General features: G+C 39.8%; 4 protein-coding genes across 8 annotated transcripts; 1 reads left to right on the plus strand and 3 right to left on the minus strand.

The window, feature by feature from the left end:
* Window positions 1–1,412: 1,412 nt before the first annotated feature.
* LOC116255837 (uncharacterized) lies at window positions 1,413–5,517 on the minus strand. 5 transcript variants are annotated; one of them, XM_031631885.2, is made up of 5 exons: window positions 4,819–5,517; window positions 3,079–3,146; window positions 2,611–2,976; window positions 1,935–2,206; window positions 1,413–1,814 (listed from the first exon to the last, which is right to left on the minus strand). In XM_031631885.2, exons 2-5 carry the CDS (start codon window positions 3,130–3,132, stop codon window positions 1,607–1,609), a joined length of 900 nt encoding a protein of 299 aa, XP_031487745.1. In that variant the 5' UTR covers window positions 3,133–3,146; window positions 4,819–5,517; the 3' UTR covers window positions 1,413–1,606. The 5 variants fall into 5 exon arrangements, with proteins under 5 accessions (XP_031487745.1, XP_031487743.1, XP_049934143.1 ...); XM_031631883.2 differs by adding an exon at window positions 3,820–3,880 and having other exon boundaries at window positions 2,611–3,146; XM_050078186.1 differs by having other exon boundaries at window positions 3,820–5,517.
* A 3,931-nt stretch (window positions 5,518–9,448) lies between these two features.
* Window positions 9,449–10,109, plus strand: LOC116255840 (histone H2B-like). The gene has a single exon (XM_031631890.1). The coding sequence runs from the start codon at window positions 9,523–9,525 to the stop codon at window positions 9,964–9,966; it is 444 nt and encodes a 147-aa protein (XP_031487750.1). The 5' UTR covers window positions 9,449–9,522; the 3' UTR covers window positions 9,967–10,109.
* A 4,402-nt stretch (window positions 10,110–14,511) lies between these two features.
* LOC116255838 (histone H2A-like) lies at window positions 14,512–15,327 on the minus strand. Its single transcript, XM_031631888.2, has 2 exons — window positions 14,991–15,327; window positions 14,512–14,878 (listed from the first exon to the last, which is right to left on the minus strand). The coding sequence occupies exons 1-2, from the start codon at window positions 15,219–15,221 to the stop codon at window positions 14,642–14,644; spliced, it is 468 nt and encodes a 155-aa protein (XP_031487748.1). The 5' UTR covers window positions 15,222–15,327; the 3' UTR covers window positions 14,512–14,641.
* Window positions 15,328–18,638: 3,311 nt separating this feature from the next.
* On the minus strand, window positions 18,639–19,511 carry LOC116255454 (probable histone H2A.4). The gene is made up of 2 exons (XM_031631279.2): window positions 19,205–19,511; window positions 18,639–19,002 (listed from the first exon to the last, which is right to left on the minus strand). The coding sequence occupies exons 1-2, from the start codon at window positions 19,433–19,435 to the stop codon at window positions 18,775–18,777; spliced, it is 459 nt and encodes a 152-aa protein (XP_031487139.1). The 5' UTR covers window positions 19,436–19,511; the 3' UTR covers window positions 18,639–18,774.
* Between the last annotated feature and the right edge of the window lie 1,363 nt (window positions 19,512–20,874).

The raw sequence follows: 20,874 nt of genomic DNA on the forward strand, positions 1-20,874 counted from the left end.
AATTCCGCTTTTCTCCGCCCGCAACCCACCTGGTGAAACGAAGAATCGGAAGTTATCTCAAAAGCGGTGCTGCTTGGCCTGAATTAGGGGTGAACAACCTCCAGCTCCACTCATAAGCGAGTTCGAGTTGCATCATGTGTTGAATGAGTCCGAGTTGCATCATGTGTTGAATGAGTCGAGTTCATGAAGTTAGCTCATCAAGTCGAGTGGCTTATCAAGTCGGTTCGAGTTCACTGAATTTGAACTGTTAAAGTTTGACTTGGTTTGAAAGTGTCACCGATTTGTTTTTTAATTAAAAAACAGGTTTTCAAAAACGTCTCCTGCAGGAAACTCTTTTTCACTTTCCGCTTTTCACTTTAATTTTTGTTCTCCCTCTCATGCGAAACTTCTCCCTCTCTCATTTTGAAACTTTTTCATTCATTGCAACCCTAACTCTATTCTTTGCCTGCGAGCTGCTTCAGCCTTCAACCTTTAAGGTCAGTCGGCAGCTTTGCTTTTGCCCGTTAGGGCTTCGCAGAAAACTCGTCGCTGCACCTCTTCTTGACACTGCAGATTTCAACTTTGGCGATCTTCCATTGCAGACATTCAGATTACAGAAAACTCGTTGAGCGGCACTTCTTTTTGATACTATGCAGACTCGAACATTGGTGACCTTCCATTACAGATATCCACAGGTTCCATCGAGCAGAGATGAAACCTGTGGTTCTGAAATGCATTTGTGAAGCAAAGAGGAGGATCACAAGGAAGCTGAAACCCACAGGTTCCATCGAGCAGGGATGAAACCTGTGGTTCTGAAATGCATTTGTGAAGCAAAGAGGAGGATCACAAGGAAGCTGAAACGAGTTTGTCGAGCGAGCTCAAGTGTTCACCCCTACCCTGAATTCAGCAAGGCATTGGTAATGATTTACAACAACACCAAACTAATAATCTGCTTACGGACACCAAGCTGCAATTACGCAACGCAGTTGAAAACCATTAACCAACAATGGTCAAATTACGAGTTTAACCAGCTGTCTCCTTTGGAGCAAAGCCTCCGCAATCTCGCTTGTTATGCAAATAACTCACAAAACCAAGGCGGCTTCCGTAAAGTCGTCAATGGCAGGGCGGGCCGTAGAGAACTTTTCAAACCATAAAACCGGTAAACCTACACCAAGAACCAGCGCCGCCATAAGATTCAATCCGTCCCCGGCGTCTCTCGCAACCGGGTTGTCATCAGACCCCGCGGCCCGCGAAGCCAACAGGAAGGAAGAAGCTGTATCCACACAGTCGTCTGAGGGGACTTCCCCTCTTAACACGGTAGCCGGGACCAATGAATATCTAGAACAAGGTCCGCTGCCAAAACCTTCTAAAGTAAAAATCAACGTCTTAATACCAAAATCACGACAAGATGCGAAAAGAAATTCACTCACGACTTCAGAACAAGTTCATAGTGCATTATTCGCATATGTGTTCACTGTTCGGGCACACAGTTTCAAAAGTTCAAGAAACCAGGGAAAAAAAGGTGCGAGAGCGAGTTCAGACAAGCAACCAAATCATAGAGCCAAAACATAGTTCTTGTAACTAGGAAACTTCAGTATATACACGCACGACCAGAAAATTTCCTTCCTCAATTAGCCTCCCCAAATGGAAGGCGCACACTGCCTATCGCTTGCCTCAGGAAGCTGCTTCCGCATTTGTCGTGGCTGGCAACAGCAAACTCCAATAGACTTTGGCCAGTAGACATGCGGTCCACGTAGCTGACTCCTCCTTCTATCTCACTGAAGCTGTCCGCCAGCATCCCATCACAAGGAGGTGAGAGCGGCGACGCCTCTGGCCTGCGACGAAGGGGAAAGCAAAGAGAGCACCAAATTGTGAGGAGAGGAAGAGGAGGGGAAAGGAGGTTTTTGTGAATATTCAAATTTTATGATTCAATTAAAAGAAGAACGAAGGCAAACCTCGGGTGCAAGTTATTCACGCTGGCCGCGGTGCTCCTCTTGGAATGCTGCTTCCTACCATTGCTGCTGCCGTGACTTGACCTGCCTTTCCCATGCTTGTGTTTCTTCTCTTTCTTGCTTCTAGGGCGAGGGTGGCTTCTGACCGTATGAGAGACAGATGTTACTGGGGGATCGACAACGTCCGGTGCCCATGTAACTCGAGGTTTCCATTCCTGAAGAATGCCATGCCGTTCACGCCCGCCTTTCATTGCAGACACCAGCTTGATGGACGACTAAAATTCAACAGACAGAATATGAAGAATAAAACTTAATCACCTTTCCTTTCTTGAACATAAAATCGAACCTCAAAAGTTTCTGAACTTCATACATCTAAAAACATTCTTATACTAAGTGTTGTATGAAACTCATTCGAAACAAGTCCCATAAAAGAGAAATCGTGCATTCTATAAGGAAAGGCGTAATGGAAACTTTCCAGAGCATCCAGTCCATCCACTTTCAGCAAGACCGGCAAAATGGGTTCAATACTAACTGAGATGTTATTGATCATTACAAATACAGCAGCCAGGCAAACAACAGCAAAATCTACATACACTTAACAGGCGTGGAGAGAAAGGCAAACTTAAAAATCCCAGGAGAGAAAAATATGTAAGAAATAGCGAAAGTAAAAGAGCCGTACCGGAAGTGAGTTTGAACGCAAACACACTGGCACATCTGATTTTTGGAGGCACTGATCATGGGCTTTGTCCTCCCCAACAGTATCAACTGCATTTGACTTCCGTGAGGAAGGAAATGTTGCAGACTTCATTAATTCTTTTTGTGGGGTTCTATACGATTCAGAATTAGCATCAGGCTCTGCTACGATGGATGCTCCCTCTACATTACTCTTCTGGCTACCAGCCATGTCTTCCATTTGTGGGCCTTCATCTTTTGAAGTATGCAGAAAGTTTACTCCACTAAGATAATCTCCAACATGCATACTATCAACTAAACTTTTAAGCTCTTCTATTGCCAAGTCCTCATCACTAATTCCTGAGATAATTTGCTGTTTTTTACAAGATTTTCCATCAGATGTTGATCCTACATAGCTGCAGCCATGTGCGTTCTCACCCAATATATCTGAACCAGCAGGAATTATCATATCTACCTTCGAGCCAACTTCTTCAGAGCATGAAAGGTTGCAGGACATTAAGGAAGCCATACAAAACGGCAAACCTAGCAGAAAAGGAAAACAATTTATTTAGAACTAAAGCACTGTCAAATATTATGATATAACAATCCTCACTTATAAGGTGTAAAATACCACAAATGTGAATAAATGATATGTTGAGTTGAGCGAAAGAGGTAATTCACAGAAAAAAACACTATTTTTCACATGCACCTCAAGTGAAAGTGCCAAAGACTTTAAAGTCACCATTTGGCATAAATCCTCCAACCAGGACAGGTTCATGCCCCAAGGCAAGACGTTTCTTTTCGGAGCTTATAATCAGAAGACCACTCTTTCTGCTCAAGCATATCAAATACTAGAAGGCCAAAGAATCCTTTAGCTTACTCAGTCCAAGCTCCTTGGACCCTTCTTTATATTTATATCCAATGCATAAACAACATTCACGTCACAAGAATTGGTAATAGAATTCTTTTCTATTTAACAGAACAATCTTGTCTGCTACAGTAGACTAACTAAACAAAGGGATCAAAATGTCAAGGCACGTATCTGCATGCGTAAACCACGAGGAAAAATTGACAGCAGACAATGAATGATGAATGCCCGATGCCGCTAACTGCTAAGCATGCATAAAACCAAGAGGGGAAACTGATAACAGACAATGGAATGCAGCAAATGATACATAAGCAACCACAGAGAGATATTTGATGATGGAGATGTTACCTGTAGAACAAAATATGGCTTAGCTTCAATGATCTGTGAAGACCCGAAGAAGACAATCTTGCTAATGAACCAAGTGAAAGAAATGCTTAGTGATGATTTTCATCAGCAAGTCACCCAAGGATGCTTTAAAATGAAAAGTTAAATCAAACAATTCCCACAGTTTTTATAATAAATGTTGCCATCAATGTCATGAATAAGGTTTTTTTTTTCTTTTCTTTTCTTGGAGGTGGGAATCCATAGTGCAAAAGGGTTGGAAAATGGCAATAAGAAAATCATAGCGCTGGTAAATTAGTGCATTAGCATACGCTATATGAATCACGACCGTCGAGACTCACACCCTGAGAACGAGGAGATGTATATAATGGCCTACAAAAGAATTCGAAGGGAATGCCATTCGGCTCACAGAGCCAAGCTTTTATGCATAAATATCTACCAATTTAAAGAAGCAATTTACACTTTAACATAACAACCAACTCTTTTTTCTCAATAATCAAAATCATGTCCGCCACCACACACTGAGACCGTACGCAAATTATTCATATAATCTCACGGACATCAGAAAGCACACAACAAATGAGATTTGTAGAGTTAATAAACTCGTTATTTACGGAGTGTCTTACCCCAAAAACTCAGCAGGACGTTATAATAAAGAATCCTCCGACGTATAAGCACGGACCATAAACGCAGCATGAAAATAAAACCGAGAACAAGAACTAAGTTAAAGCGTCCTCAACATTATGGAGAATAAGGATAATATACTGCATGATCAAGAGAAAGATTTCTTCTCGATGATTTGGTAATATATGACTATTCCAACAGTGAGTGCCATGGTAAGTACGAGCAAGAGGGGAACGCAGAAGACAGGTAAAAGCAAATGAATTAGCTAAATGCAATAAATAAATATTCTGAAACATCACAAGCAAAGCAGGTAGATGATAAAATCTTTGATCACCACAAAAATGAACTATAGCTGATCAGCCGGGAACGGGAAACCTTTACCTGGCGATACTTCCGAGTATCTTCAAAGCTTTATCACAAAGCCCAAAACTTGCAAAGTGAAAAAAATGCGGACAGCCTCGCCGCACAACACCAACACCACGGAATCAAGACCACCAATGATTGACGATCCCTGTCGTCTATTTTGCGCTTGTTCGAAATAGTAGTCCGATATTGTTGTTATTACTATTTAGACGCCTATATATTCTCCATATTTATGAACCAAATATCAACTAAGATTACCACGCCGATTCCACTTTTCGAGATGTTTCAGACGATGCGAGCAAGAACTACCGTAGAAAGAGGTCGTGAAAGGCATGATCGACGATCGGTGGACCACTTCTCCGGCCACCGCAGACATCGTCTCCGCGTCAAAACAACACAAATCACCCTCCCCGACCAAGACCACGAACCAAATAGACACCGAATCTCTCTGACACAGTAAAAACCCACAGATCTTGACACACAGCAGACCGATCGGCCAGAATCAGCCCATCGGAGAAGCGGAAAAGCCGCCGCCACAAAATGAGGACGATCAGAGACCGGCGATCGGAAGACTCGCAAGATCGGAAACACCTATCAACCCTAAGGGAGAAAAGATGGAACGGCCGGAAACTTGTAGAAAGCAATCGTCGGCAGAAGGGCCTTATCCAGAAGGGCGACGACCTCCCCAACCAAACTGGTCACGAAGAAGAAAGAGGGAAGGAGGGGAGGGTGGAGAAACTAACTATTTATAGCTGGGGTCCGGCTCGCGTCTCTTGAGGCGGTTTGGTCGTGGCAGGCCCTATGAACCGTTTACACGTGGCACGTATCGATTAAAAAATAAAAACGAAAGCTAACCAAAAAATAATTAATATGTAATAAATAAAAGAGAATAATTACGTGAGAAAGAAAAAAGAAAGAATTTTAAATGTGCTTGCAACAGCACTTTTAATATCATCGAATTTTTATTGTATCAATCATTTAATTAAAACATACAGCCAACTACTTCTAATGACATATCTTTTCATTTATATCCATGTAGTCATATCTAGCAACCATTCTATTTGAACCCACTTAATTTGTACATATTTTATAAAAAATTTTAATAAATTTTTTATCTTGTTTGAAAATTTTTCTATTCCCCAAATGGATTATGTTACTTTATCCAAGAAAGCATTTTATAGTCCTCAATTTTGATTTTAGAATTAAAATTCTATACACAAAATTTTAGCATGAAAATTTTTTATTCTAGTTTTATTTTGTGTTTGGTAGTTCAAATTTTTTTATTCTAAAATTAAAAATAATGTGTTGTATAAAACACAAACAAAAATTATAAAATTAATTAATGAAAACCATCACAACATGCGCCTTAAAGAGAAACAAAAAATTCTAAATTTTTGGAATCATAATTCCACCTATCATGGTAGAATCACAATTTTGAAATTTTTGTTTCAAAAAAGGAGTTTATAATTCACGAAATAATTTTATTTTATTACTTCTTATTTACTTTCTTTCTTATCCAAGCACAGTTTTATCATTTTCATTACTTTTAAATTCTAAACAAAAAGACAAGCTTGCTCTTTTTTGCTTTCTCACTATTTTCTTATATCGATGCATAGTGTAAAAGTTTTAAAACCATACATAAGTTAACGGATGATGAAAAGACATTTATATGTTTATTGTTTGGTCCTCCTGGAAGCCATATCATTAGATTCTTTATCAAATCCTCACAACATTGCTATGGAGGAATCAAAATCAATTGGTTGCCGGATAACTAAAAAAAAAAATAAAATCTGTCACTAAAAAGCTTCGGAAGCATTAGAGACGGTTTCGTGTGCTTTTATTAATGGTTCATGATAGTTTTAGCAATAGTTTTATGTTTTTAATCATCAAGTAACACTCGGCTGTCAGCTGGTTTCAATTCTCATGTATGTATTAATTGCAAATATTGATGATCTTATTTATGAACGACAAATTTTGTAAAGTGAAGTGAGAATAATTAGAAGGAGAATAATGAGAAGCAGACACCAAACAATTTTAATTTTTCACAAATCTTAATGAGCATCCTATTAAAATAAATTTTTTATGTTATTTTTTATTCTTTAAATTGTTTGTGGCTTTGACATTAGTTGAATATATATATTTTTTTAAATTAACATGAGCACTCTCTGATGCACATGCTCTCTTAATAGCAACTCATATGATGTTGAATTTTTTTTTCCCTTTGTTTGAGTGAAGGAAGTACTTGATTGCCTATAAGCTTATCAGCAAAAAGTTAACGCAAAAATTCATAGTTCGTCACTATCACTGTTTTATTATAATTCATAGTTCATCAAACTATAAATATAAAAGTGCAACCACTAAACCTTCATTTTGCTATTTTATACCAATAAATAATTTGATTAGAACCAGAAAGAAGAGGACCCTATTCTAAATTCTTGGATTTCAAATCTTGTGGAGTTGTTTGGCAACATCGACACATTTTGTGACTCTCTCATAAATCTGCTTCAAAGATTGAAGTAAATGCATAAAATATGTGTTTTAGTGTTCCATAAACCTGTTCGATTTTTTGGCATTCAGACTATCCATACTTCCCAATGACCCCGAAAGTATCTAAATAAAATTAAATGAAAAAATAGTTAAATAGCTAAAAAATGTCTTAAGTGCAACCCCCTGACCAAACAAATAGCACTAACGATCATTAAGAAAAAAATGGTAAATTCAAGTTGGGATTCCTAATCTTTGCTCCAAATAAGGTTACTATAAAAGAAATATAGGCAATAATAATCCCATTTGAAATATATATATATAAGTTTGGCTTGAGTTTATATCTCTAATTCTTGAGTCCTGCTTCAAATCTTCTATGTTGAGAAGTAGATCCCAAACAAAACCTGATGCTCTCTCCCCCTTCAAACTTCTCATCACTTGACTTACATTTCCTATTTCTAACTTGCTACTTCCTACTTTGTATGTTATAGTGGCATGGGCATCATATCTTGACATAATCTCTCGGGAAAACGTACTATGTCATGGATCTTCATGTTGTTGGTGAGCGACAAAGTCTTTCGATCTAGGTGCATTGGTTTTCATGTTGTTGGTGAGCGACAAAGTCTTTCGACCTAGGTGTGGTTTCTCGATGTTAAGAACTAATCAAAGTAAAATCATTTACCTGTCAATGTTGTCACTTAGCTTGAACCCCTTGCAAGAAAATGGAGAGAAAAAAAATAGGAAAATGATTATCATATGAGGTTGTGGCTTATATATTTTTGGTGGAATATTTGGGAAGAGCGCAATAATAGGGTCTTCAAGAGCATCTCATCATTGCCGAATTCTGTGGCACACCTTATGCAGAAGATGTCCTTTTGCTGTTCGGCTAAGACATGTCTTTCGTTTGTTGTTAGGTAACTATGCTGCTTCATCTATCAACTCTCTTTCCACACCTCTTATTGTGTTTTATTGTGTTGTTATCTTGTATATTTCATTCCTTTATTTTATTTTTGCGATTTCTTCTAGTATCTAGAGAACTTCTTGATTCCAAATTTTATTATGCATTATTTGTATCGGCTTTGACTTTCTTTTCATCCCCCCTTTCTCTTTCTCTCTCCCTCTTTTGAATTCATTTTGCTAATGTCACACACTTTTTCCTTATTATCTGGTAAAATCAAATGGAAAAGCACAAGTTAAAGGGAAAATGAGTGTGATTAATAAGAATGTACGCTATGGAAGCAAACATTCTTTTTACAAGAACACGTGATTTCAAGGGATATTCATTCACATAGCTTTTTGATGGCTTACTAAATGTTGTATTTTATCATAAGAGTCAAGACAGCTAGGTTTTGTGTGTGACCCATTAAAAACAAGTGATGGGGTGAGAACTTCAGAACTTCAAAACGTTTATTTATTTATTTTACATGTTCATATTAATGTTTGACAATTTGCTTATGTGATAATCATGTAGATAAATGGCCTTCGTATTATCAAAATATATAACGGCATTGGTGCCCGATTGTTTTTTATTTGTTTTTTATTTATTTTAAAACGATTTTAAATATTTTAAATTGGCCTAATGTAAAATACAAAAAGTTTACAATACAAAAATATATGAACCTGACTACCTTTTTTTTCCACAAGACATGCATAATTAAGAGTGTTTATATCTTTAGTATAAAGATGACTAAGACGACATCAAGTTTCTACTTATTCACATTTTTGAGACTTTATTATATTTTCTGATAGAAATACTATATGAATATTTAGTATGAAAAGAATGAGTTAAAATAACTCATTGGCGGTCAATTTTTGAAACCGAATCCATAAAAGGACCAATATATGCAGGTGCATCTACTTAGGTCATGACCAATGATATTAGTTTTAATTATTTAACAGTATTTATTAATATATTGGACTTACAATATATAGCGAAATTTATTTTATTTTCATATATTTTTGGAAGAAATATTCAAAAAATATTTTTATTTATGTATTTAGAAAAATTTACTTTAATAGTTCTTTTAACCCACACAAGCGGAGAGAAGCCGAGTCGTAGGCGGTAAGGGGGCCACGTCAGCGATCCGCGCCTTAATCCAACAACCAATGAGATGCCTGCGCCCATTCCTATAAATACGTTTCGGCGTCCGTCTTTCCCAAACCACGAAATTTCCCTCGTCGCCTGTCGCTCTTCTTTGCGTCTGCAATTTCGTTCTAGTTTTCCGATCGTAGCGAGAAATGGCGCCTAAGGCCGACAAGAAGCCAGCGGAGAAGAAGCCGGCGTCCGACAAGCCGGCGGAGGAGAAGAAGGCGGTGGCGGAGAAGGCTCCCGCCGAGAAGAAGCCGAAGGCGGAGAAGCGGTTGCCGAAAGAGGGCGACAAGAAGAAAAAGAAGATGAAGAAGAGCAGCGAGACCTACAAGATCTACATATTCAAGGTGCTGAAGCAGGTGCACCCTGACATTGGCATTTCCAGCAAGGCCATGGGGATCATGAATTCTTTCATCAACGACATATTCGAGAAGCTCGCCCAGGAGGCCTCCCGGCTCGCCCGTTACAACAAGAAGCCGACGATCACATCCAGGGAGATTCAGACCTCCGTCCGTCTCGTCCTTCCCGGGGAACTTGCCAAGCACGCTGTCTCTGAAGGGACCAAAGCCGTCACCAAGTTCACGAGCTCGTGAAGGAATAGATTTCTTCGTTTTTTTTCCTTTTTAAATAATTTCTGTCGTTACTTTTGGGGCTTTTGGAATATGGAATTGACTCTTTTGATGTAAATTTCTACACCTCCTAATTTGTTCTAATAGAGAAAAGGGTTGCAAAGACATTCTCTCTCTCTCTCTCTAATAGGGTAGGCTGTGCTTTGGTTTAATTGTTTCGTTGTATGATTTTGTGCCGTCGGTCTTTCATCTTTTATTTTTTTAGTTTTTGTTATTATTACAAGGATCGGCCGGGAGATATAGAGATTCGTTTCTTGCTAGTTTCAACTTCTTTTCGGTGACGGCTCTCTTTGCATTAGGTGCCCATTCATCTGCTCGAGCGGTTTCGTCATTGACTAATTCTGTTAGTCAATTCTTTGTGGCTGGTGAGTTTCTCGGTCTTCGTCGCTGCTTAATGTCATGAGAGAGTCTCGCTTCTCGTTGTGGTCTGGTTATGTTAATCTTCGTCACCGTTTTTTCTAGGGTGTTGCTCTAAGTCGTTATTTTTGGACGACTTTTGGGTGTGATCTGTCGATCGAAGTAGTTAAGTGGAATATCCCTCTTTCAATTTAGAAGAATTGCAACATCTAACCTGGTATTTATCTGTTGAAACGAGAAGGTACATTTGAACCAGGCGCAAATTACAAGAGCCTCTGGTGATATTGTCCCTTGCCTCATTGCCTGACCGCCTGTGTGATTTCTAAACACGTCAAACGTTCTACTTATAACTGCTATTTTTAGGCTCAACTTCTGCTTTGCACATTGCCATCCGGTGCTCTCATCATCTTCTAACTTGATCAAGTTTTAGGTGTTCAAATCGCTGCTTCTCCTGAACTAGTCGATCTGTCCTTATAACAGAACAAGCGAGATGTTCGCCTCCTACAGACACCAATTTTATGTTATTCAGTACATGATGTGTCCAATTGCTGTACAGTGAGTTATTCTTCACTGATTGCTTGAGCAGAGTGGCGTTTGTCCGGCTTCCTGTAACTTGAGAAAATGATGAGTTGCATAAGGGTTTAATTTGAATGCATCTTCTAGTTTGATTTCCAGCAGGTATGAGAATGCAAAGGCTGTTCAAAGGTTAGTTTTATTTCTTTCAGCATTGCAGGAGGTGGAGAATCTGTTCAAGCTTTCAGTTTTGTTCTTCTCATGCTTAGATTTTGTTCTGTTTTGAGTGTTGCCCATGTCTTGATAGAAGCTGGGTGCAGCGTTGCAGAGTAGATGTGGGCTACTGTCTAGTGTCCATTGAAAATTTTGTTCATGAATCAAGCGTATTATGAGCGCCTATGGCGGCCACATCCTGGTCTCAAGGCGCCTTTTACGGTAATTGACAAACCTGTGACTCAGCTCGATTCAACTGAAGATTGGGTCACCAACTCAAAGAGTTGAATCAGTGTTGATTAGGTTATGTCATGAGACTTTATAGTGTATTTTTTTGTACAAATAGATGAGTTCAAGATAAGTCTGGGGGAACTTTATATTTGATTTTTTCCATTTAAAACTGGACAACATGTAATATAAGTATTTGTGTATACTTAGAAAAGTTTGTAATATTTCACAATTAAAAAGAAAAAAAATATCACACATCAGTATTGCACGACCAAAAAGCGTGCAATTAGTTGATGTTCCCAATTGACTTGGCAAACTTTGGCTCATGATCTAATAAATGAACATTGCTCACTATGATTTTTCCTAGAGTAGAGTTTGCTAACTATGGGTTTTCCTTGAGTAGGGACAACATGCAGTAGCCTAAGAGGAGTGCCAACTTAAGAGTCCAGTGATTGTGGCAGTCAATACCAGGCTCGTAGCGATTTCTTCCTTTTTGAATAAACTGACCATAAGAAACTCTCCTCAATTGGCGTGGGCCTTAGTAGCCTTGGTGGTTTTATGCTGCTTGATAAACAATAAAGTCTCTCGGCCTGGGTGTGATTTCCTGAAGAGACGAGTTGAAAAACTTGCTGTAAGAAACTCATGGAGTGAGACGCTTAGGACTGTGCTTTCATCTTCACTTGGTCTATGTGAAACTCATGGAAGACCGTCTTACAACTGCTTTTACCTTCTCTGTGTGTTCACCTGCGTGTTCGCATGTGTCGCCTAATGCTTACATTCAATCATGGCCTTCCATAGGCTCACCATACAACCAGCAGCAAAGCTTGCAAATATGAATGGGTTGTTGCGTGTGACGCATAGAAATCACTACCATCACTAACGAAACAAGGCCGCAACAATTAGTCACTGGCCAATACTACATCCCTTCAAACGTTGGAATTAAGTGATCAGTAAAATATTCTCAAACATTAGAGGTTAGGACGAGCTGCAAAGAAACCTGCCATTGACGTGAATAAGTCTAAAGCAACGGTGGCACTTGCATCATATTCATCTCGAGCCACCTTTCTTAGAAAGGAGCAGTTCCATTTCTAGGCAATTCCAAAGTCACTTTACAAACGAATAACAGTTAAGCAAGAGGGTAATATAAAGGGTATCACAATTCACAAAACTGAGAGAAAGCAGGTAGAAATTAAACTGGAATTGGTCCTTCCACAGGCAGGACAGTACCACCTACAGAGGGCATGGTGTCTGTCGTTTCCTCCGTGTGGTAATCGTCCTATCACCCTTATTCACGCATGCAGGATGATGGCATCTATACATCCTGCAGTGAAGGGTTTGTTCTTTCATTTTTATGTCATGTTGATTGTTGAACAGAATACGCCTTGCCAATTGTTGGACTGATTTTTCATATTTCCTCCTGCAAAATTTTTATGCCAAATTCAACAGAAAGACTGAGCTTAACGACAAGAGCGCCTTGCTTGCTTCTAGTAAAGGGAGGAGAGACATATATTCGACTTTTTTACTTAACTAAACTAGTCTACGGTAGAGGGCTCCTGGGACAATTTCTTGTCATCGAACACCCCCTATGAGTTAAGTCCAAAACCTCACCAGCTCTTGTTTACTTCCATTCCCTAAGTTCAGTAAACCCAGAGAAACTGAATGCTAATAAGAATGCAAAAATATTTCAGGCCTAGACTAGGACTAGAAAGGAATAAGCATATAGGTTTTGCTATTTTACATTCTAGAAATATTTCAGATTTCAACATTCCAGATTTTTATAACATTGGTATCTCCAACACGCTATGAACATCGTACTAAACTTGTATTATATCAGATTGAGCCCCACGACTGTCACTTTGGCTTCTAATAAGATCCTCCATGCCGAGTTGGAAGAGGACATCTTATGTCCTCTCCAAGTTGAAATACCTTAGTAAATTATGCCCATATGATTTGCTTAACTAGGAATACCGACATGCATATGTCTAATGAAAGACAACTAAACATTAGTAAACTAATTGGCCCAGCAATTTTTTAGATCTCATTTGGGGCAACTATGCCATAAAGAGCAGAAGAGGTCTGACAGGCGAGTGCTAAGTATTCGGTCAACGCCACATTGTCAAGAAGATTCAGCAATGAATGGCGTCCAACTTAAGGCAGAAACTAGCAACTCGATGAACTACTAAACCACATGAAAAAAGAAAAGGAGTTCCCTCTTCCTAACCTTCCCGATGCTTCTTCATCTATGATAATCTTCACATCATGCCTTCCATTTTACTAGTGATTACAGATTCAGGGAGCTAAAGACGACATCCAATGCTATTGCACAATATTATTCACCAACCAATGGTTGGACGTTGAAAGGGAGGAATATAGATATTGGTCGCACACACTTATAGCAGATTTAACCTCAAGCCTGGCCGAATGAATTACGTTGATAGGAAAACGAATATCTGTCTCTAAGAACAGTTGATCATACATCTCTAACTCTAATTTTCCTTCTCAGCTTTTCTATGACCAGTTAATAGACACCTAGATATGTGATCCCCTTGCATTGTACCATGTAATAACAAAAGCTCACCAGTTTGACTATTATAATAATAATGGAAAACATAAGGTGTCGGCAATTGATATAAACAGACTACACAAGGTCACTCGGCCTCTGGTTCATAATTGCAGCAACATGAAATTATCATAAAAAATTAACCAAAAAATTGCACTTTTACACTGTACGTTGCCATATTCATCACGTTGATCAAGGAACAGCAGGCTGTTTTACATTTAAGTAGGAAGCATGTTGGAGAGGACTGAAAAATTCATTTAACGGTGACAATTAAATTCGTTAACCAAAAGGTTCGAATTCAACAAAAATAAGTAACCATAAACAAGATATCCTTGGAGCATTCCAATGTTAGTGGTGAGAAAATCAAATTAACAGAGCACCAATTACTGGTTGCAGTAACTTTGAGTTTCTCATTCTGATATCTGCAAGTACAATGTTCCAGGAAGTCTCCACAAACGGCCGACGAAGGGACAAACCGTTTGAACACGATCTGAATATCAACGTCATCGTATATGAAGGCGAATTAAAGAGCATCTCTCTCTTAAATATAATTCAAAACGAGCGCTTTTTCGCCAGTTCACAACGCGAGAGAGAGAGAGAGAGAGAGAGCACGCTGTGTAATGAAAATGTTCGACCAGTAGTTAGAAAATCATTGCATTAGAAGGACGTTCTTTAATGCACAACCAGTAGTCAAAATGTTCAAGTCTGTTTACAGAGGAGTTTCTACAAAAAGTAGAACCAACACGATATGTTAGAGAAGAAAGCAGATCAGGCCTTCTTCGGAGACTTAGACGCCTTGGGCGACTTGGGCTCCATGGATTCCTTCTCCTTCTTCTTGGGTAACAAAACGGGGTTGATGTTAGGAAGCACACCGCCATGGGCGATGGTGACGCCCGACAGAAGCTTTCCCAACTCTTCATCGTTCCTCACGGCCAGGAGCACGTGCCTTGGGATGATACGATTCTTCTTGTTATCTCTCGCAGCATTTCCCGCGAGCTCCAGAACCTGCAACACCACCACCACAATAGTCAGCTAGCTACCAAAAGAAGAACTGACATAGGAATCAACCCATGGAAGGATCAGAAGCAAGGAGGAAACAGAGCGTAATGTGACGGACCTCAGCGGCAAGATACTCGAGGACGGCAGCGAGGTAGACGGGAGCACCAGTCCCGACGCGCTGCGCGTACCTGCCCTTCTTGAGGTACCTGCCGATCCTACCGACCGGGAACTGCAATCCGGCCTTCACCGACCTCGATACCGGCTTCTTCTTCGGCCCAGCTCCACCGCCTCTCCTTCCTCCCGCTCCCTTCTTCAGCTTCCCCGACGTACCTCCGCCGGCAGCCTCCATCGCTCTCGCCTCTCTTCTTCACCAGCCGTCCAACGAACAGAGAGTGGAGAAAAAATACGATGATCTTGATCGACACCCAATCGGAAAGCGGGAGATTCTGCCGCCAATTGGCGGACGCCGATCCCTTTTTAAACCTCTCCCGCGCCTGCATTCTCGGCACCGCGGGATCCCCCTCCATCCGACTGTCATAATGCGCCAGCGTGGCGATCATGGGCGGAGGAGTCTTGGCCAATAACGTGGGGGTTTGATGGCACCATGTGCCCACCAAAGTATATATCTTTTTCGCTTTTTCTCTCCAAATTCGAATGTGGCGGGCTTTTTTAATTTCCGAACATCACGTGTTTGTCTGGACAACGGTGTTTCCCATCCAATTTCACAAAATGAAATAGACGTCCATTTCTTTTGAACGTAGGGACTTCCTTGATGTTTGGGTGCCTGATGAAGCAAATTTTTGGCTTAGCTTAAAAAGAATTTAATATATTTTAAATAAGAGTGAGCGGTTTTTTCTACCGTCTTTAAGAACTTTGTTCGTCGTTTTTATAAGGTTCATAAAAGTTGCATTGAATTCAACATTGACTACCTTATTTGAGTTCATGTCCCTTATTAAAGAAGATAAACCGCCCTGCCTCCAGTATGCTACAAACCCGGAGTTACTCATTTGGCAGCTTGAAATTGTGGCTGTGAACTGAGAATTCAACAAAAATGCCTTTGTTCGATGAAAGAACCGGGGATATGAAGCTGAAGCTGAAGCTAAACAGGAACTACAAGAAGAATGAACCCAGAAGGCTTGTCGTCGATCGAGGCATCTGCGCCACATGTTTTTGCTGTTAGGCTGAAATCTGAAAATGACATGAAGAATTATGTCCCTGATCATGGTGCCTTCATCTTCATCTAATCAACGTCAAGCACCAAGTGAGGCGCCGGCCTTATGGACCGCAGAAGGTTTGTGCTTTGACAGTCCCAAAGCGTAGCAGAAAGTAAAAGCCGATGCTCCCTTCATAATAATTCTCCAATTTCTACCAGCCAAAGTTGATGAATGAGGTAATCTTTGTAAACAATAGGAAATCTTCTGTGTTTGTTGTTGTCATAGAAGCCAAGATCTTTTATCTGTTGGAAGCATAGAGGGTTCAGTGCACAGTAGCCATAGGCTAATGAAAAATGTAGTTCACTCGTTTGTGAAATGCATATGAAATAGTTGGATCAATTTCATTCACAAGAACGTTGGAACTCAAAATTCAGAGAAATTCATATGGTAAACTCAACCAGCTCCATGTTTTACGTTGAAAAGATTGACAGCTATGAGAAGAAGTTGCATACCAATGGATTAACAGACACAGATGAATGACAAAGACATTTTGATTTCACAAAAACATCATAACTCTTGCAGGAGGAAGACGGTCATCATAGCACGCTCTCTCTCTCTCTCTCTTGATACTTTTCAGTTGGGCATAACCTTGCCACATTATGCCCAAAACCATTAGTTTTGAATTCTTGAACTCTTCAAACTTGGGGGAGACCTTCTCTGGTAGAAGGGAAGAATGTCTCAGTTCAAACAAGAAGGGTTAAACAGACAAGTTTATGCATATGATTTTGATTTGCTTAATCAGGAATATGTATACTGCACAACATTGTTAGACAAAAACTCCAAATTAATCGTAGACTAATTGGCCAACAATCTTTCAGACTTCATTGAGGCAATTATGTCATGAAGAGGTCTAATAAATGAGACTGCAACTGTTCATGGACAGACTTGATGTTGGTTTGACTTTGAGTATATGATTTGAACACAATGTCAAGAAGGTCCATCAATCAATAATATCCAACCTAAGGAAGAAACTAGTACTCGATGAAATCAAAAAAGAAAAGGAACTCCTTCCTAACCTTCCCGAGGCTTCATTGATAATCTTCAAATCATGCTTTCCATTTACAAGTGATTACAGACTAAAGGACCTAAAAACCACATATTATAACCACCACCCAAATGTTGTTTGACATCAAACATGGGCAAGATAGATTTGGTAGCCCACTTTAAGAACTGATTTAGGTTCAAGCTGGTCCAATGTATTACCTTGATAAGACAAGGATAGGTTTTGAACCTTCTTTACCTCTCATTTTCATTGTTCCATTAAATAACAAGAAACACATCAGTTTGACCATCATGATAAAAGGAAAAACAAGGAATTGGTCATTAATAACAACAGACAACACAAGATTGCTCGACCTCTCTGATTCATAATTTTGGAACATGAAACAGTTACAGAAGATTCATCAAAAACTATTTATCTACCCGATTAAGCACTTTTTCACTATATATTGCATATTCATCATGTTGATCATGTACAAATAGGCTATTCTCCTACAACAATTTCTTTTGAAAATGTAATCTCTTGATATGAGAATAATCACATCACAATTTTCAAAACTATTCGGCAAATATAATTGGAGAAGCTAATGGAATTGTTCTCCGAAATTCGCTCTAGTAACTGACTATGGAAATTCAAGAACCTAGCAGTGGGTACCTTTCATTCCTGTTCAACAAATTGTCCAAATTCAACAAGGTGACTAACAATAAAGCCAATATCATTACGGCATTCCAAAGATGGTGGTGGGAGAAACAATTTAAGAGAGGATTAATATATTATTTTCACTAATTGTTTGCAGTATCTTCATCTGATTATCTGCAAGTATGCTGCTCCAGAGAGTTTCGCCATTTTCACATCTTTCTAAAACAACACACAAAAGAGACAACCCGTTTGAAAACTATCGTATCCGTCTCATCTTTCGCCTACGAAATAGCATACACAGCATATTTCTCCAAAATATAGGATAAAAGTTTTTCCGCAATGCTTCTAATCATATTTTAAAGTCTAAACCGAACATTGGGGAGCAAAATCAGGCAGCCTAGTGAGTAGTGACATAGTAAGAGGATGCACAACATAACTTGGACGTTTCCTTAGCTTTATGAAAGAGGCTTATTTCTTTGTTAGTGTACTCAACATATAGAAGGGACCCAAATAAAAGTCGTACAAAACAACAGACCAGGCTCAACTACTGATACCAGCGGAAAATGCAGCACGGAGTACCACCTTCTGCTCATACAGTAGTGAACCCATCAAGAACACAGGCAAGGTGCGTTTCACGTTAACTGAATCTCCCAGACACGTTAAACCAATGTGGACCACAACAACCAAGCAATTACAATTTATGACACACGAGATGATTTTTACTGAAGACTACAGTCGAATGACTAAATGAATGAAAGAACTTAAAACATGACAATTTTAATAATATTTGCAACATAAGCTTGAATTGGCTCAAGATCCAAGAAGATCCTATTACGGACGCCACCACAAAATATCCCGCTTTTACCAACAAAGAATTCACAACGAGAGCGAGAGAGAGACAGAGAGACGAAAGGAGAAACAAAAAAGATTCGTTGCATTAGGAAGACGTTCTTTGATGTACATCCACTAAACAAAATATTCGGGTCCGTTTCGAGGAAAGTTTCTACAGACAGTAAAAGTATGCACACTATGCCAGCGGAGCAAAAGGATCAGGATTTCTTCGGAGACTTGGGCGACTTGGGCTCATTGGTTTCCTTCTGCGTCTTCTTTGGCAACAAGATAGGGTTGATATTAGGAAGCACACCGCCATGGGCGATGGTGACGCCAGACAGAAGCTTCCCCAACTCTTCGTCGTTTCTCACGGCCAGAAGAAAGTGCCTTGGGATGATACGATTCTTTTTGTTATCTCTCGCAGCATTTCCTGCAAGCTCCAGAACCTGCAACACAACCACCATAATGGTCAGCCTCCAACAAAACTACCACACGAATAACCAACAAAAGGAACCTTAATTTAGCGAAAAAGATCACCAGAGGCCAAAATGCAATCTCAGAAAGCAAACCTAACAATAAGCATGAGACCAAACTTTGCCCGCGGAATGATCAGAAACAAGGAGAAACCAAAGCAGAAAAGTGACGGACCTCAGCGGCAAGGTATTCGAGGACGGCAGCGAGGTAGACGGGGGCGCCGGTGCCGACACGCTGCGAGTATCGGCCCTTCTTGAGGTACCTACCGATCCGACCGACCGGGAATTGCAATCCGGCCTTCACCGACCTCGACACCGGCTTCTTCTTCAGTCCACCCCCGCCGCCTCTCCTTCCTCCCGCTCCCTTCCTCACCTTCCCCGTCGCACCTCCTCCTCCAGCCTCCATCGCTTCTTGCCCCAACCCCCTGAACGGAGTGGACAAAATACGCAGAGTTTGATCGACAACGAATCGGGAATCGGTCGAATCTGCCGCCAAACCACGGAGGCCCGCTCCCCTTTTATAGGTCCCCCCGCGACAGGCTCTTAAGCCTCTTTTCGCCGTTGGATCCATCTCCATCGGACGGATGTCATCTCCCGCCACGGTGGCTATCCGTGGCTGCAGAGCCTTGCCTAGCACGTGGGCCGTGACGGTATTTTCGCTTCCATCCTCTAAAATTCAAATGATCTCATAATGGCGGGTGTAATGTACTTAGTTTACTTTAAATTTGGTGGAAATTTTAGCTGTACTCCAACACGAAACTTTCATTTCTAATTTTCTAGGAGTTTTGGCTTCATTATAAAACTTTAGGCTCCATTCGATGCATAGGGATTTTAATATGCATTATTTGTCATCAAACGGTGCCTTAGTATTGGCATTAAAATTCTACCTAAATAGGTAGGATTTTTTTTTTTTTTCATTTTTACTTCTGAACGCCCTTAACAAAAGTCCCATGAAAACAAACAGATAAGTTAAATGAAAGATGTAAGAACATTCCACCAAAAGAATTACCTGGTACTAAATACCTACAATTCTAAGTTTGGGTATTTAGTTCTAGGGGCTCAAAAAGTTTACCAAAACAACATGAGGAGTAGCACTAGACATTGAACAACTTATTGTCTGGCACCAAAACAACAAAAGGAGTAGCAGAAATTGAACAACTTATTGTCTGCATTGCTGCCCTCCCGACCAGCTATTCTAGGCTTCTTGAGGCTCAAAATCAAAATCAAATGCATCGCAAATTAAAGTCGAACATATTTTTCAATCTCTTAAATGCCAATCGTGAAGTATTCATGTCAAGTAAACGTTGAAAGCAAAACTACTGATATGGAAAAGTTAATTGCTTAAGACTTTGAACTTCTCGAAAATTTATTTTGGGAAATGTCGTCTCGAACAGAAAAACATCCATGTTTAGCACCATAGATTGGGACATCCAACTGCAAGCAAAACCTGAAAATGGTGAAGCTATAGTTACCAAGAAACTTGTTTCCATGCTCTAACTCACTCGAGGTGTAGATGGGGAGGATTTGGAGCAGACCTTGTTATGCAACATCATTTAGCGCACATTCGCTTGCCCGAAATTTCACTATAGACGGGATCAAAGTTCAAATATCTGAATTCCATTCTTGTTCTATCAAACTAGGGACCAAATTTCTGACTGTATAGCAAAATTTTGATAACTTATACATAGAAGTTATGATTTTTAGCTCACAAGCTATATTGTCTGTCATGCAATTGGTGATAATAGAAAGACTTTTTGGCTGCCCATCTCTTCTTGGTTGGCAGGTTGGATTTTGCAGGTTTTATGAGAGTTTTTTTTTTTTTTTTCAAAATCTCCAAAGTTTATT

Source organism: Nymphaea colorata, chromosome 6, assembly GCF_008831285.2.
Source record: "Nymphaea colorata isolate Beijing-Zhang1983 chromosome 6, ASM883128v2, whole genome shotgun sequence".
In the NCBI taxonomy this organism is placed as follows: domain Eukaryota; kingdom Viridiplantae; phylum Streptophyta; class Magnoliopsida; order Nymphaeales; family Nymphaeaceae; genus Nymphaea; species Nymphaea colorata.

Bases quoted from the DNA above. Each gene is read 5' to 3' on its own strand.
- LOC116255840 (XM_031631890.1), top strand. From the start codon at position 9,523: ATGGCGCCTAAGGCCGACAAGAAGCCAGCGGAGAAGAAGCCGGCGTCC.
- LOC116255837 (XM_031631882.2), bottom strand. From the start codon at position 3,132: ATGGCTTCCTTAATGTCCTGCAACCTTTCATGCTCTGAAGAAGTTGGC. The intron at 2,207-2,610 runs GTACGGCTCTTT...GTTGAATTTTAG, and splicing joins TGCGTTCAAACTCACTTCCG to TCGTCCATCAAGCTGGTGTC. The intron at 1,815-1,934 runs GTTTGCCTTCGT...CCTTCGTCGCAG, and splicing joins GTGAATAACTTGCACCCGAG to GCCAGAGGCGTCGCCGCTCT.
- LOC116255454 (XM_031631279.2), bottom strand. From the start codon at position 19,435: ATGGAGGCTGGAGGAGGAGGTGCGACGGGGAAGGTGAGGAAGGGAGCG. The intron at 19,003-19,204 runs GTCCGTCACTTT...GTTGTGTTGCAG, and splicing joins TCGAATACCTTGCCGCTGAG to GTTCTGGAGCTTGCAGGAAA.
- LOC116255838 (XM_031631888.2), bottom strand. From the start codon at position 15,221: ATGGAGGCTGCCGGCGGAGGTACGTCGGGGAAGCTGAAGAAGGGAGCG. The intron at 14,879-14,990 runs GTCCGTCACATT...GTGGTGTTGCAG, and splicing joins TCGAGTATCTTGCCGCTGAG to GTTCTGGAGCTCGCGGGAAA.